Source organism: Suncus etruscus, chromosome 10, assembly GCF_024139225.1.
Source record: "Suncus etruscus isolate mSunEtr1 chromosome 10, mSunEtr1.pri.cur, whole genome shotgun sequence".
NCBI classification, from domain to species: Eukaryota; Metazoa; Chordata; class Mammalia; order Eulipotyphla; family Soricidae; genus Suncus; species Suncus etruscus.
Genome location: NC_064857.1, coordinates 61,829,973 through 61,846,436, shown reverse-complemented (window position 1 = coordinate 61,846,436; position 16,464 = coordinate 61,829,973). Strand labels below are relative to the sequence as shown.

The following is a 16,464-nucleotide window of genomic DNA, read 5'->3' as shown; positions in this document are numbered from 1 at the left end:
TAACCTCTAATAAATTTGGCTCTTAATTTCACATCTGTGTCAGTTACCTTATGTGTTGAGAAAGAAACCAAAATTATTGGTCTAACAAAACTCAAGCAGCCTCAGACAGCAGTAGCTAAAGGAATATTCATATGTACTATTGTGACCAACAAATGAACTGCCTACTAGCATGGTTAAATGTGATTAAATTATTGATTAAAATAGTTTTAGATTATCTGTAAATATTGTCTGAGCACCGGATTCAGTAACAACAGGCATTTACAATTCGGAATTTTGGAAACCAGAAATAGGACTTTATTGCAACTGAAAGAGAAGATGAAAAAACTCTGTAAGATATTCCTCTATTCATGTCAGATCCATCACTGAATATTTAGTGAGGAAAATAGTAGATTCTTCCACTTGGTTCATGAAGAAACCTACCTATATTTTGAAAGGTAATTTTTCCTGAAATGAAAATGCCAATTTCTGGAAGCTCTGTTAGTTATCACATCAGAGAGAAAAGCCAAAGCACACGCCAGTGAATAGAAATTGTAGGTGGTCTTGTGTGAGATATCCAACAATATCGTTCAGAAGGGACAACTAAAAAAATACAAAATGCTCCTAGAAATAAATATACTCATGGACAAACCCTCTATCTATATTTCCTGAGTCCCAAGCCGCCACTCTGAAAACAAGAGTACCGACAACCATGATCACGCACAATTTACAAGATTCTGAAATCTCATTTTCTGCAAAGAGCATGAACAGGAAATCCGGGTGCAACATAAGAGACAAGAAACTCTCAGATACAGAGAAGCAAATGGAACTTTTTCTACAGCTATACAGTGAGATTTTCTCTTCTTACCATCCCAGGGCTTTCATTTATGATGATGTTTCATGTGACACAAGAACATGTGGATGAGAGAGAGAGAGAGAGAGAGAGAGAGAGAGAGACAGAGAGACAGAGAGACAGAGAGACAGAGAGAGAGAGAGAGAGAGAGACAGAGACAGAGAAAAGCAGGGACATTTGCCACCAGCCCTATAATGCTGCACTTTGCAGCACTCCTTTCTCAGCCTCCAGGAAAGCAACTGGTTTGGGGCTGCCAGACGTGGCCCTAGGACAGAACCTACTTGCTAACTGAACATTTGTGTCCAGTTTCCATCTGAGCACATTCCAGGCTCTCATTTTCTGAAGTACCCAAGAGGCCATGAACCTCTCTGCTGGGAAAAAGGCTATTGAGGGGCACCAAAAGAGGCAGGCACAGCCTCGTGCTAGTTGATGCCTGCAACTGGATTCTTGTCACCATCTGATGTGCCTGACTGCAGAAGGCACCATGGTGGCCAGGAAGAGACAAGCTGCCTCAGTTCCAAGACTAAATATCCAGTACTTCTTACATGGATCCAACATGCTGAGTTCCTAAAACCCTTTTCTCCTGGACCAACTCAGTCACTCCAGGGTGCATCTGGCCCCAGGAAATCACTGAATTAAAACCCAATGCAGAGCCGACAAGAGGATGATCCTGCTACGTAAAGGAGACAATGCGACTTTTGTAAAGCTCTGAGAACTGAGTCACTCCATCACTTCATCAAGAACAGATTGAGAGGGCACGGGGGTCTTGGGGGGGGGGGGGCAACGGGTCTAAGGACCACGGAGCCAGCGGCAGATCCAGCAAGGGGCTGGGGCTGACTTTCACTCACTTACTCACTCACTCACTCCTTCTGTGAATGTGGCCACAGCATGGCTCATCAGAACATTCACATGTGCACACACATATACATATATATGTGCATGTGTGCTGAAACACACACACTCTACTAGGCCATAAGTTACTACACGATTAACACAAAAACTGACATATATTAATTACTCTTCACAAAGCAGCAGGAGCGTTTTTGTTTTTAGGCAAAGGAACTTGGACCGAGAGACAAGGCAGCAAAAAACAAAGCAGGTGTTTGTGGAGAGGGGGAAGGGGGGCTCGGGGCACAGATCAGGAGTCAGACTAGCAAGGCCTGAACTCGTTCATTCCCACAGTGGTGTCAGGGACAGCTGTCCTGAGCGAGCATAGCAGGCCTGGCTTCCTACCCCGACTCTATCCACTCTATGTCGACAGAGGCCGGATGAGACCCAGGACCAGCTCTCCCCACTTCTGCAGGCTCCTGGGAACAAGAGGGGGTCACACAGCCAAGAGGAGGAGTAAGAACAGAAGGGCTCCTTCTCCCCTTTATGGAGAAAGCAAAGCACTCTTGTTCTAAAAAGAACAAGAGTCAATGCTCTCATCAACTGAGTCGGTTCTGTGGGACAAGCTCTCAGTTCTCCTTAAAGTGCCTTCATCCCTTCCAGGTCCATGCGAGGGGACGGGAGGAGGAGGTAGAGGGTTGCTTTTCCGCATCAGACACGTCCACCCATTTCTCCCCGACCCATCGGATGAAATATGCTGCCCAGGGCTTCGCTGAGTCACAGACTAACCCAACAGAGACATGCAAACAAAAGAGGGTGCAGCGGGGGCTGTGGAGGGAGGTCCGAGGGCCCCCTTCCCTGGCGGCCCCCTCCGGCCCCCCACACCCCTGGTGTGCTGCAGGGAGGGAAGACTTGGATCCATGCAGAGTCGACATCGGCGAAAGACAAGAGGCAAGCAGCGAACACCGGGGTCTGTTCTGTACAAAGGGTGGTGGGCCAGCCCAGGTTCAGTCCGTCTTCTTCTCCAGCTCATCCTTGGGCTCAGGCATGGCGGGCATGGGTGGGTGCCCATTCCGCACCTCCATGTGCTGCTCTGGGGCCTCGTCCAGCAGGTCATTGCCGTCCATGTCCTTGGCCAGGTCATAGCGCTCCTCAATGTAGCTGGCCTCTGTGTCGGCCGTGTAGATGCCATAACACATGATGCTGATGACACCCAGCGGTAGCCCGAAGAGGAAGCAGCCCATGAGCGGAGAGCTCTTGAAGATTGACTGTGGAGTACAAGGTGGCAGTGAGCCGGGGGTAAAGTGGGAGAAGAGGCATTGACATACACACTGGCTACCTGTAGCCTGGCCCCAACCCTGGGCCCTGTCGCTATTCCCATGAGCAAGACACACACACACAACACACACACACTATTCCCATGAGCAAGACACACACACACACACACACACACACACACACACACGACATTGGCCCCAGGCCCTGTCACTACTCTCATGAGCAAGACACACACACACACATATACACAAAACTGGGCCTTGTTGCTATTCCCATGAGCAAGACACACACACACATACACACACACGACTCAAGACATTGGCCCAGTTGGTTAATAATCTGTGCATATCAGTTTTTGCGCTCAGAGATCACTCTGGCAGGTTTGGGGATCATACGGGATTCCGGGGATCAAACTTAAATTAGTCCCACAAATGCCCAACCCACAAAGCAAATACCCTACCTGCTGTGCTACTGCTCTGGCCCCAAACTGAGCATGTCTAAGCAGAAAACTAGCTGCTAGCAATAAGCAGCATGGGTGGGGACCACCAAGAGCCTCTGAGTTTCTACCCCTCATTGTTCTTGCAGGAACTCCATGCAGCTGGTCACTCAGGAAACAGAGTCCCTCTCAGGGGCATTTTGTACCTGTCTAGACAGGAACCAACTGCACTGGCTAACCACTAGTGGCTTTTCTGGATGGAATTTCATGGACAAAGTAGAGAAAGAGACACAAAGACATACACACACAGCAGCCCCAGAAAGACACACAATACAGTACTGACATTTACAACCTGCTGCTACCTACCACAACGGTAGACTTGGCATCGAAGATTATTCTTTTCAACCTGTGCAAAATGCTGTCACCTCCTTGGGCCTTAAATTGAACAGAGGGGAAATAAAAATAGAAAAAAGGAAGTTACTGAAGGGCTTTATCTTATGTTCTGATGTTTATACAATCTGACAGGCAGGCCCCAAACACAAGGTGGGTGAGCATGGGAAGGAATATTGGACAATCCTCTGCTCCCCGGCCTCTGCTTGCTGTGCCCTCTGAAGACGGGCTCCTTTCTCCCCATCATCCTCTTCCTCCTCATAGCCATCCAGCCCAGGTTCAGGCGAGTCAGCCCAAGGGTGGACTGGTCCATCTCTAGACTCAGTTGACACTGTGTGAGCTGCTGCTACTATATGGGCAAGTTTCCTGGAAGCTCAAAAGGAAGATAACGCAGAGAGAAACATTGGGGGGGGGGGGGCAATGAATCAGATTCCTGGTTCCTGCCCTCTCCGAAGAGTGGCTGAGCCCCCGAAAAGAACATCCCAGTCGTAAGGGCTACAGACCCATCTCCTTCTAGTCTGAGAGGGCTGGGCTGTGCTGACAGAAATAGCAGGTTCTCAAGCATACAAGTGTATTTCTCATCGGGTAGTGTTTCTGAGAGGTTGTACAATGGGTAAAAAGTACCAGCTATGGGCCTGAGTCCTGCCAGGAGAGATCCCTGGGCACAGCGGCCAGCATAAGCCCTGAACAAAGCCTGCTGTGGCAACAAAGAAAAATTAAAAAGAAATTATAAAAGAAACTATTTCACTTAGGGTTCCATTCACACACAACATTCCTACTAGGTGACTGTCTCCAGAGAAGAGAGAGGTTTTACTTTGTCAGCCAACTTTCAAATCAAGTTTGATTAAAGCAAGAAACCAATTTCACCAAATAATATATTGTAGGAGCGAAGGGATGCTGCACACATTTCCCATTCCATCTGAGCCCAGTGAAGTCAGACTTTACTGTTTCCGAACTGAAAGCATCCCACAGGCCTCTTGTGTGGCCACACATTGCGATTTTGTTAAGAAACCACTGTTGAATTTGTTAAAAAAAAAAATAAATTAAAACAAAAACAAAACAAAATAAAAAAACAGAGCTAAAATGGTCCATGCGCTGAGTGCGGAAAACATTTTCTGGAACAGACTGTGTCTGGAATTCTCCAGGGAAATTCTGTTTCAAGATAACTCGACTTCTCCCCAAAACTGTGGTCTGGGATGAATCTTTCTAGAAATTCAATCTGAGGAACGTGTCCTCGTAGTGCTCATCAAAAGCTAAAGGTCTGCATGACTGACCCAGGCCAATGAGTACAGTTGGGACTCTGGGGAAGCACCCCCTTATTCCAACAATCTGAATGCCCTTCAAATGTCCTTTAAAGAAACTTTACCCAGAAATAACTTCCTCCTACAGTCAGAGAAGCTAGGTCTGAAGGCCTAAACCTCACAGCAGCCGAGGGCCAACCTTCCCGAGAGCCCTAACTATCCAAGTCTCTTTCCAGACACCTCCATCCCTGTCCCCTGCCGTCCCTCTGACACAGAAGCCAGAATCTTACTTCTACTCTGCCATCCAAAATGCTGTGGATAAACTGGACCATGTCTTCGGCATTCTTGATCTGCCGGTCCAGCAAAAAATACTGCTGATTTGAAGTGTTCAGCACGACCACAGTTGGGACTGACAATTCACTGAAAACAGAAAAAAAAAAAAAGATAATTAAAAATAAACACACAGGTAAACAAAGACACCAATATGTATGCTCTGGTCATTGGAATAACAACAGAAAGTTGCTATCTGGGTAAGCTGGCCTGTTCCTAAGTGTTCTCATTCATCCACAAATAAAAGGTACAGTGGTTAGGTGTGAAGAATATTTTTACTGAGGAAATTTGAGTTAGAATTCAGGCTCAGGCATCACTAGCTAATTTATGAATTAGCATCCTGGAGCAAACAACTGCTCACTGGACCCAAACGCTCTGTCCTTTTGACCAAACCATGTCACTAAAGTGCTCCGGAGGCATATCTTCAAAGGAAGAAATGGTTATTTCAGCCCAAGTTCCTGACAGGAGGTGAAAGAAAAGACAAAGACATTGTGGTAGGCACACGTAATACAATTCTCTGGGACTGTAAAAAGAAAGTAATTTTGTGCACTATGCTGCAACTCAGATGAAATCAGGTAAAGCGAGTAAAAAAGAAAAAGACCTAACACCCAGGGGCAGAAGTGATAGCACAGTGGTAGGGTGCTTGCCTTGCATGCTGCCAATCTGAGACAGACCTAGGTTCATTCCCTGGCATCCCATACAGTCCCCCAAACCTGGCAGGAGTAACCCGAGAATGCTGCCGGATGTGGCCAAAAAAAAAAAAATTAAAAAAAAAAAAAAAAAAACAACAACAAAACACCCTCATTGGGCAACCCCCAATGCCATGAATGCTCCTCACTATGCAGGAAAAATGCTCCTCACTATGCAGGAAAAAAATTTAAATGAATGCTCCTCACTATGCTCCTCCCAATGCTCCTCACTATGCAGGAAAAAATCCAACATCTGCTCAGTGGGCTGTGACCTGGACGGTGCTGGCCTACAGGATGGAAAAAAATGAGTTTCCTCACTACAGTGGGGTAGGGCACAAAGAAAACCTATAAGTAGCAAAAAAAAAAAAAGACAGTGGTAAAAAACATAGTGTTAAGTAATTGTAAGATGACACCCAGCTATTAACCCAAAACAAAGGTGTTCCCCATTTTCCTCTTTCCTTTAAGCCTATCCCTATAATATATAAAAGTTCAGCTGATGGGGTCAGAACGATAACACAGCGGTACAGCATATGTCTTGTACACTTGTACATAGACGAACCGGGACAGACCCGGGTTCGATCTCTGGCATCCCATATGGTCCCGAGCCTGCAGGAGCGATTTCTGAGTGCAGAGCCAGGAGTAACCCATGAGCACTGCTGGGTGTGGCCCACAACCCAAATGTAAATAAAAAGTAAAAGTTCACTTGGATCTTACTTCACCCTGCCCCTCCTGGTTGATATTGTACCGAGGCTAAAGAAGTCAGTTTGACTCAATGTTCTGAGAGAAGAAGCAAGAAGCAAACTGGTTGTGTCCCTGACTCTTTCCTGACTGTCTTAGCTTAATCCTTTGTGGCCACCCTACCATTATCAGACCCCTCCACCTAGGGGTAGAAATACAGCATGTGGATTTTTATTTTGCAAATGAGAAACTAAATGCCAGGTGTTTTTTTTGCTTTTCTTTTCTTCTTTTTCTTTTTTCTTTTTTTTTAAGAAATGGCTGTTTTAAAGTCCTAATTCCACACACCCTGGGAACCCAACTAAAGAACATTTCTCTCCCTTGACAAGAACAAGGTGCACAGAAGTCTTCTGCGAGGCCATTCGCATGGAAAACAGAAAATATGGGAATGATGGTTTCCCTGGAGTATTCAAAATTCAGTGCCACCTTCCTCAAGGCCCTTCAGTGCTTGAAGGGACCCTTGATTCTACTATCATCTGGCTGGATTCCTACAATAAAATGGTATTGGAAATGGGGGGCGGAGCAACAGCACAGCGGTGAGGTGTTTGCCTTGCATGCGACCTACACAGAACAGACCCCAGTTCAAATACTGGCATCCCATATGGTCCCCCAAGCCTGCCAGGAGCTATTTCTGAGTGGAGGGCCAGAAGTAACCACTGAGGTTAATTACACTGTGGCGTGTAATCCAGAAACAAACAAACAAACAAAAAGAATAGTTTTGGGTGTCACTGTAAATGACCACTCCTTGCATTTTGGAACAAGGGAGCTTCTCACACTGAGTCTAAGTTAGAATGGTGGACAGTTCTTAGATGGTCTGAGAGAAAATAGAGACTAAAATGGATCCAAGTTAGAACCCTGTGAACTGCAAATGTCTAAAAAAATGGGCTAAAGTGAACCCACGTTGGAACCCTGTGTAGCCTCAGTGTCGTTAGAAACAAGGGTATCTTGGGATGCCAAAGCCTTCTTTTCTAGCCTCCTTGCTAGCAGAATGGAGAACGTTGGATTCACTGAGCACAACTGGACAATGTTTAGTGCCACACGACTGGGTGAGGCTGGCTGCTACTAAAGTGAAGTTAGAGATCCAGGACAGGGCAGATATGGGAGGGTCCCCTGACTGCTGTACCCTCTCCAGCTCCACAAAGGCTAGCCCTACCCCCTGCTGTGTCTGCTCTCATGTTCTCCCTCCCTCTCTCTCTCTCCTTTGCTGTCCCGGGAAGTGTTTTAGTGGCATTCTGGATGGATGGAGGGTTCCTGGGTGTCCACTGGGCAGATCCAGCCCTCTGAGCCAAACAGGTTCTACCTGGATAGTGAGTCACTCAGCACAAAACTGGACAATGTGTTCTGACTTTTGTAAGTGACGAGTAAGATCTTACATCACAGATATTACTAATGAGGTTATTCTGAAACTGCTTCTTTCCCCACAGCTGTCAAGGATTACATTCCCCAGCTTAGCCACTTATTCTGGAATGCACCATCATTTTAGGGCCAAGGAGAAAGAACCGTGGATAAGGCATGACCCCCATTTCCCTCCCTGGCATTGCATATGGTCCCCAGAGCCCAGCCAGGAGAGATTCCTAAGCACATAATTAGGAGTAAGTTATGGGCAATCACCAAGTGTGGCCCCACAACACCAATGTTTTTTTTTTTTCCTGTTTGGCATTACATAAAACTATAACATATATAAGTCCCTAAATGTCTTCTTTACAAAAAACACTACAGAGAAACAAACGAACAGCTTTCATTTTTTTTTAGCAGGCTAACCCTAAATTTCAGTGTTTCAAATATAGATGTAAAAATGGAAAATACTACTAAGATGACTATCTACATCGGAATATACCAACAGTTTATTTTTCACAGCTACGAGAGTCTGTGTCTCTGAGAAACAAAAATGTAAAAACATGGGTAACAAAAATCATTGAAAAAACTCAGCACTATACTTACTCCATGAGCAAAGTATTTATATATTCATTCCCATCCATGTGGCCAAACTGAAGATCCCTGAACACCAGGAAAGAGCAACAATAAATATAAACATGTAAACAATGCAAATCACTACACATTCCATAAGTATTAATATGATCAGTGATATACTAATATATTATATTAATATAATATATAATCATAATATATTATGATATAATAGTGTGTAAATTATATTTGCTATGAGATAAACTTTCAGCAGTATTAGCCAAATTCAAAGATAATTTAAGTTTACATCTGCTTAAAATACATGGCAATCAACATGTTCCTTCCTGAAATGTGCTTAAGAAAAATGATCCTCTGACTCTAAAAAAGGACTAACTCAAGATGCTGCATACACCAAGACAGAAAAATAATTACATTGGCACACCGTGAAGATGAAAAACAAAAAATAAAATGGTAATATAAGAAATGTTTTTATTAACTGTGATGGAAGCAAAGGACCGAATAATTTATCACACAGCATAAACATAATAATTTCTTTTTAATATTGCACTCTGAGTTCTATTTATAATCAAATTTCAAGTCCAGCCAATTCATCCGAACTATAACATGTACCTTTGATTCACAGAAAAAAAAAAAAAAGGAACAAAAACACAAATTTTGTTTGTTCACACAGAAACAATACTATTAAAATAAAGGAATTTTCTAGAATGTGAACACTTACCTGTGGAACTGGCCTCTGAAATTCCCTGCAACTTCCTGAATAATGGACTTTAGTCTGTGGAAAAAGAAAAACAAGAGTAGCTCACCGCCCTGCCTTTGAACATAACTATCCGATTATAATTCTGCAGTTACCTATCTATGGCCTTATCAAGTACCATAGGGACAAGTTAGAACTAGAACGCTTATCTAAAGCCCCCAAAATGTCCAGACTGTATGCCACTGAAGCTCCCACTATTTAAGGCAATTCTACCTGGTGTGTTCAAGTGACGAATTTTTCTCGTCAATGACGGCGATTGCCACGAGTTTTCCTATAACAAGAAATGACATAATAAAACTCAAGAATATGTTTTCTACAGAAGTTCAACCATTACTGTCACTCTGGCTAAGGAATGAATTGAATGTGTTTTGGCTTCATCCCAATGACCCAACACAGTCCCTTCATTAGTGCGAGTCAGGAAACTGAGTTCTGAGATACCTGCCACCTTATCGGCCCCACGTAGAAAAATTCAAGCAAGTGTTTACTCAAACTCAAATTTTCACACAAGGCAAGGGTGATTTAAGTCTTTTGTCCAAACTAAAAACCCAGAAGGAATAAAGATTTACTCGGAGTCCCTGTCATTCTTAAATGATACCCAACAAGAGAGTGACTAGTTTCTTCCCTTTCGTGCTAATAAAGGCTAGGTGGCATGACTTCTGCTTGCCCTGATGATCTCCAGAATAGCTGTTCGGAAGGCACATGGCCAAAGATGCGGTTGGATTTTGTTTTGCTCAGAATAGGGTTCTCTGCTGGTCCCTCCAACTATTAAGCACTAAGTGTTATTTGCTTATTTTTGAGTTAAGGATCAAGCCCAGGTCTCAGGCATGTCTCTGAGTCACTGAGCCTCAACCCTGCTCCTCAGATCTCAAGTCTCTTTTTTCTTTCCCTGCAAAAATTTCCTAAACACAGTTACATCCCTGTACAGGTCAACTGAGGCAGTATCTCAGGAAGTTGTGTCTGAGTTAACTCTAAAGCAAGCACCAAACCACATGGGAGGCCCGGTCCCCCAGACAGGGTCGGTGCACTGTGACTGAAATTGCCCTGGACAGCAGGATCCTGGGATCACACATCCCAGGGCACAACAGAGCAGGTGACGAGATCTTAGAAAAGGGGATGAAAGGGTGGGAGAAGAGCCCATCAGGCTGGGGAACAATGCAGCTGGTGGAGTCAGTGGAGCTTGAGCCCTTCATATCCCAGGAGGCAAACAGAGTTCAACAGGACAGAGAATCAGGCACCACCTTCTGGGCAAGGGAAGTAAATACAATCGTGCCCTGAGAAGGACAGAGGCTAAGGAAGGAGGGTGCAGGAGGCTTGGTGCAGCCAGGTGTAAGACATACAGCACTAGTGCCCAGAGAGCTGACGGATCTCAAGACATAGAGGCAGGACACTTGGGATAGGGCAGGGCTCAGAGTGCCACTCTGCCAACAATCTACCCTTGGCTGAAGGCACAGTGTGGATTCGGGGCATCCGCCTGAGCCATGGTAGTCAGACTTTCCTGCCATGACTGTACCAACAATAAAACCATCATCGAGTCTGAACTGGCTCACAGATGAGACAAACACAATCCCAGGCTCCCTCTGTAGGCCAAGGAGAGAACAACAGTGGACACTGAGCTTCACAGAGATGCCACAGGAGCTGAGATCAGAAGGACAAAATAAGAGGATGACTGGGGACGTTTCTGGTTCTTATTATAAAGGCAACAGCTGCTCATCATTTCCCACATGAGGGAAAGAAGAAGAAAGCTGGAGTCAATCCAGTCTTCCCGTTCAATCCAGTCCTCCCATTTTGTTTTCTTTTGCTTGTGTGTGTGCAGATTTGGGCCATGCCCGGGAATGATTAGGGGACCATATGGGGCTCACGGCAGCTGTTGCTTCAGCACACTTTTTTGCCTAAAAAAATCATTTTCTCTTTACCATAAAGTTGTGTCTGGAACACAAATTGACCAGGATTACTAGAATTTAATCCTAGTTTGCAATTTAATATCAGTTTCCAAAATATGTCTTCTTAAAACTTAGAAGATATTAAAAAAGAAAAACTTAGAAGGTATTAGGGGTTGCAGATGATAAGGCATTTTGTTTTGCATGCTGGCAACCTAGGATCAACCTGGGTTCCATCCCCGGCATCCCATATGGTCACCAAAGCCTGCCAGGAGAGATTTCTGAACACAGAGCCAGGACTAATCCTTGAGTACCACTGGATATGGCCCAAAACCAAACAAACACAAAATTTAAGGATATCATCTTCTAGAAATTTTCAGTTTTTATTTGTAGCCACATAGCTTCTTAATAAAAGACAAAAAAAAAAAAAAGTTTTCTTTTCTGCATCTATACTTGTAATTGACCGGTAATTCTTCAATCATGTAATGAGCAGAAATCACGCACCTTTTCTCTGACCAGAAAAATCAGGGCTTAAAGAGCCAGCCTCCTGGATCCAGCCTCTGACTTCTCTTCCCTTACCCCACCATCCAGACTGTTCTCCCAGTCACATTTCTCTTTCCTAAAGCAGAAGACCCTCTGATAACAATGACAAAAAGCTTGTTCTCTGGCCAAAAGTCATTTACATTCCCATAAAGCAGAAAGGGCATAATTGAGAAGAAATAAGTAATAAAGCTTCTGCGAAATAGCTTTTAAATGCCTTTTCTCTGGAGTGAGATTTAAGCTCTGAGTGACAGGAGTTGGAAAGATGCACGTTACCAGTTTCCCCAAGCTCGTACAAGACAAATCCATCCATGGGAATGTAATTCTGGAACCGTTCTCTGTTAATCCAAGCCGAGAGGTCACCATCTTCATACTCTGAAAAACAAATTAATTCCACGTAAATAGTTATGAAGTTTTAATCCTGTATAATGTACAAATGTCACTTTGAGGTTCCAATCTAGACAAACTATCAGAGTTTACAAAAAAGGAGCAATATACAATGTAATTCTTTATCATACAGCATGACTGAAACAAAATAAATGAATTAAATACCTAACATGAAAGAGGTGTCCATATCACATACCCATAGCAATCTGGAGGAAGAGCATTTAAAAGACTGAAAAGAAGCATCATAGTGATGTATGATTCTGTAGTAAGGCAGTTTCTTAAACAGTATCTTGGGAGCATGACTTTGTGGAGTGTTTGATTACACTTTGTTTTACCCAAAACAAAGATTACCCCACATTTCCTTGTATCTATTTACAACTTGGCTTTCAGCAAAACAAGCTTTCCTGAGCTTCCTCCCTCCTTTTCACCTATACCTTTGACATATAAAAATCTACCTAGGCTAGATTAGCTTGTTATAGGTACTTTTGTCTCTCACTTGACCCTCCCCATCCTGGTTGAATTTCAACTGGAAAATAAAGAGAAGTTTCGATTTGGTGGACCCAGAAAGACTAGGAGGTGAGAAGCCACCGGATCCCTCGATTCTCTTCCTTATGCTTGGCTTGGTTTATTAATTGTGCAGTGACCTTGCTTCAGACCATATCATCCAGGGTTGGGAATATGGCGTGAGGAACTGTTAAAGGTAAAGGATAAAGCAGGAAGAGAGAAACTGATCTCATAAGTAAGTGAAAGCACAGATACCTACAGACTGGTTATCTTGGGACAGAGAAAACTTTAGTGACTGTTCTTTGGGTACAACTCGATGTCAATTTCTTTGCTTACCTACATTTTATGGCATTTCTAACTCAATTTATATCCCCATCTTATGGACTGCACACATACAAAGTTCACATGTAAAGGCCAAGTTTCCCTCCTTTATCAAGTCCTTTCTCTGGTAAGCATATAAGCTACTGATGAGTCCAACAAAAATACTGTCCTGATTAGAAATGTAAATCAAAAGCCAGTTTGAAAAATTACACAACTGAAGGATAAAGAAGCTGATGTAATAAAGCAAACTGTGAGTGTATGAGGACTGGACCATACTGGTTTCTTAAAAGCTGAACTTTCATTGTCAACAGCATTGTGAATCAAAACATTTTCAAATGCTCACATCTACAAATGTGATCTAAAGCAAATCTGGAAATCTTTAGAGATTTGAAAAAATGAAATAAATATAGATCAAAAGCTGATAAATTCCTACTCCAGGTCAAAATAAAATTGAAGATTTATTATAACGAACAAAATCAGAAATACAGTGGACAATTCTCTCAAGCCCCTATCCCAGTGTTTTTATAGATCACGAGCAGCATGAAACTGGACTAAGGGTACTTAGGTACTCTCACTGAGAGCACCCCATGCCTGCTGCCTCGCTGGGGTGTGCAACCCCTGCTGGCCTTTCCTTCAGAGCAGAGCAGCGGCCCCTTGACAGTTCAGAGAACCCAATGGTCCATACCCACAGGGTCAGGCTTTTCCTAAAGCAACAAAGTGGTTTCTGAGCTTCAAGGAAACCCAAGTCAGAACCAGGATGAGAGACTGAAGGACTAATCAGAATTCAATGGGTGATGTTTTAACTTGGAGGAAAAAATGGTCCCCCACAGTGTCATTCAGCCCCTCGTTTCTAGATCTGCACAACAGTGAGGTCCGCATCCCAGAAGTTGCTGTAAGAGGCAGTGCTGAGACCTCAAAAGTGCAAATACACCGGGCCCCGCTCCTACCCTGCTCTGTCTCCTAAGGAAATTACCTTCTAAATGTCTTATGCAGTTTTTGTTTGGGGGCCACACCTGGTTCTGCACTTAGATCACACCTTGGGACCATACCTGGTGTCAGAGTTAGAACCCAGGTTGGCAGTATGCCAGCAGAGTGCTCTGCTCACTGTTCCATCTCTCTGGCCCCCAAAATTTTAAAGTCCGGCATTTGATAACACTTAACTATATGTACAACAAGTAAACAGGAGAATTAACTTAATTGATTTGCTGATGGGTTTTTGAGTCACATTGAGTGGTGCATCACTGGGGGCTTACTCCTGCCTCTGTGCTCAGTTAGCACTCCTGCCGGTGCTCAGAGGACTGCATTCAGCGCTAGGGTCATGAGGCAGGGTCAGCACCTGAGTGCTCATTTATTTCTGGGACTAACAGACACCTGATTCTTCTCATGAACCTCTAACATGGCTGGGCCACCCCAACTCTCACTCTACCTGCTATTCCGTCTCCCTCAGAGATGCATCTCTAGCCTCAAGGTCAGTGACAGAAGCACATTCTACAGGAAACACAGACAAACAAGCTTGTCAGTGGTGTCCAAAGAAGACTCAGTCCTCCCACTTAAAGGCGAATAGAAGCTGATGACTCCATACGTGCACAGTCCTCATTTAGGATCATCAGAGGCACTAAAAGAATTTTACCAGAGCAATATAGCTATGCCTTGGATAAGCCATCACTGGTCCCGGCAATTTTAGCTTCTATAAACCACTGCCCAAGGACACACATTCAGTGACTCCACATTTGGCATCCGACTCTTCTACATGGCATCACCAAACCCCCATAAGGCTACCATGGTGGTTCATAAGAAGTAAAAAAAAAAAAAAAAAAAAAAAAACAACTCTGAATTTTTGCCCTTTTTTTCCCTGCTCTGAATCTATGTCTGTCATGTGTAGGGCAAGTATTCGACTCACTGGAATTACAGCTCTGGCTCCCTTGTCAAGAATTTTAAATGTCTCCACCAAGGTTTGCCATGCTGCTCTAGATGGGATCTCAGAGCTGAGTAAGGGTGGATGTAGGTGTTTAGTCATGGCTGGGAATTATGACTCATTTCTACTGTTTTCATAGCAGGTGCTCATGTTCCTCTTTAAAGTAACTGCAAAATGCAGCTCCAAGTGATAGAATACTGTGGGGACATGCTGAGGATAATTCCTAGAAAAGCCCGTAGAAGCAAACAGGGTTCAATTTGAGAAAGTGACAGGTGCAGAAAAAGGGTTTTATTATTCTGGGTGATGGGTATAGACAAAGTGTTTATTTATCCTGCTATTATTAATATTATTTTATTATTCTGCCATTCCCTTTACTATGACAGCTGTTTGACAGAATAAAAATGTCTTATAAATTTATAAATACATAAATATATATGTAATATTTATGATTATATAAAATATTTGCATATTTATGTTTGTACAAATATTTAAATAATATAATTAAAATAAATATAAATGATATATTAATATATAAGTACAAATGTAAATAATATATAGTTTATGTTTATAATATTTATATATTGATGATTATATATTTTATGATTCTATATTTAATATATATAATACATGTATCTATATATATATTCATAAAGAGATATATAGGATTTTCTGGGTCACACCTGGCAGTGCTCAGAGATTACTACTGGTTCTGCATTCAGGAATTAATTACTCCTTGTGGTACTCAGGGAACCATATGCAATATGGGAGATCGAACCCAGGTCAGTCGCATGCAGGGCAAACACCCTACCTGCTGTGCTATCACTTTAGCCCCCTAAAAATATTTTTAAACTGAACCAAGTACCTGCTTCCTTTAAGATATGTGACCTAACAGAGGAAGGGGCAGAAATACAACTTTAATCTTTTGTGCTAGAAGGCAAATAAATACTTTAAAAAAATAATTTTGTATATTTTAAAAAAGGGAGGAGAGATTAGTCAGGAAGGCTGCGCTATAGGCAGAAAAAACTGGGTCACTGGGGGTTTTTGGCCCATATGGACACAGCTTTCACTTACCGTCATAAACAAAGTAGGTTCCGTCCTTGAACACCAGCACAGCCGGTATCTCTTTCAGCTTCACATACTGTAAAAAACAGAAAACCGTTGGTCACTCAAATCTGAGCCATTTCAGACATACACAAATACTCCCAACGATCCAAAACAAGATGTTTTAACTGACAGTTCCTACTGCACCCCAAAACCAGCTCCGACTCTGATGGTGCCTTGGACCCAGTGTCCCTAAAGGCCAGGGCTCCACCCCAGCCTTGGGATGTGTGTATCCTGGTCCTGGGGAACACTGGCTTCAAAAAGGACTCTAAAGGGCCAGAAAATTCACACAAACCCAACCAGGTCTCCAATCCAATGTTTCCTAAATGGAACCCAATACCAAGAGATTCGCCCCAAAGGCACCTATTTCTTCCATCTTT

At 43.3% G+C, this 16,464-nt stretch overlaps 1 protein-coding gene across 2 annotated transcripts in view; it reads right to left on the bottom strand.

Annotated features, from left to right (window-relative positions):
- Positions 1-1,946: 1,946 nt before the first annotated feature.
- The window catches only part of TMX3 (thioredoxin related transmembrane protein 3), a 33,220-nt gene continuing 18,702 nt past the window's right edge, over positions 1,947-16,464 (bottom strand). For both annotated transcript variants that reach the window (XM_049782179.1, XM_049782180.1), the window contains exons 9-16: positions 16,055-16,121; positions 12,133-12,231; positions 9,653-9,710; positions 9,404-9,457; positions 8,698-8,754; positions 5,293-5,422; positions 3,738-3,806; positions 1,947-2,925 (exon numbers count right to left, since the gene is read on the bottom strand). In XM_049782179.1, the coding sequence (XP_049638136.1) occupies positions 2,665-2,925; positions 3,738-3,806; positions 5,293-5,422; positions 8,698-8,754; positions 9,404-9,457; positions 9,653-9,710; positions 12,133-12,231; positions 16,055-16,121 (795 nt within the window). In that variant the 3' untranslated portion in view covers positions 1,947-2,664. The remainder of the gene's footprint in view (positions 2,926-3,737; positions 3,807-5,292; positions 5,423-8,697; positions 8,755-9,403; positions 9,458-9,652; positions 9,711-12,132; positions 12,232-16,054; positions 16,122-16,464) is intronic.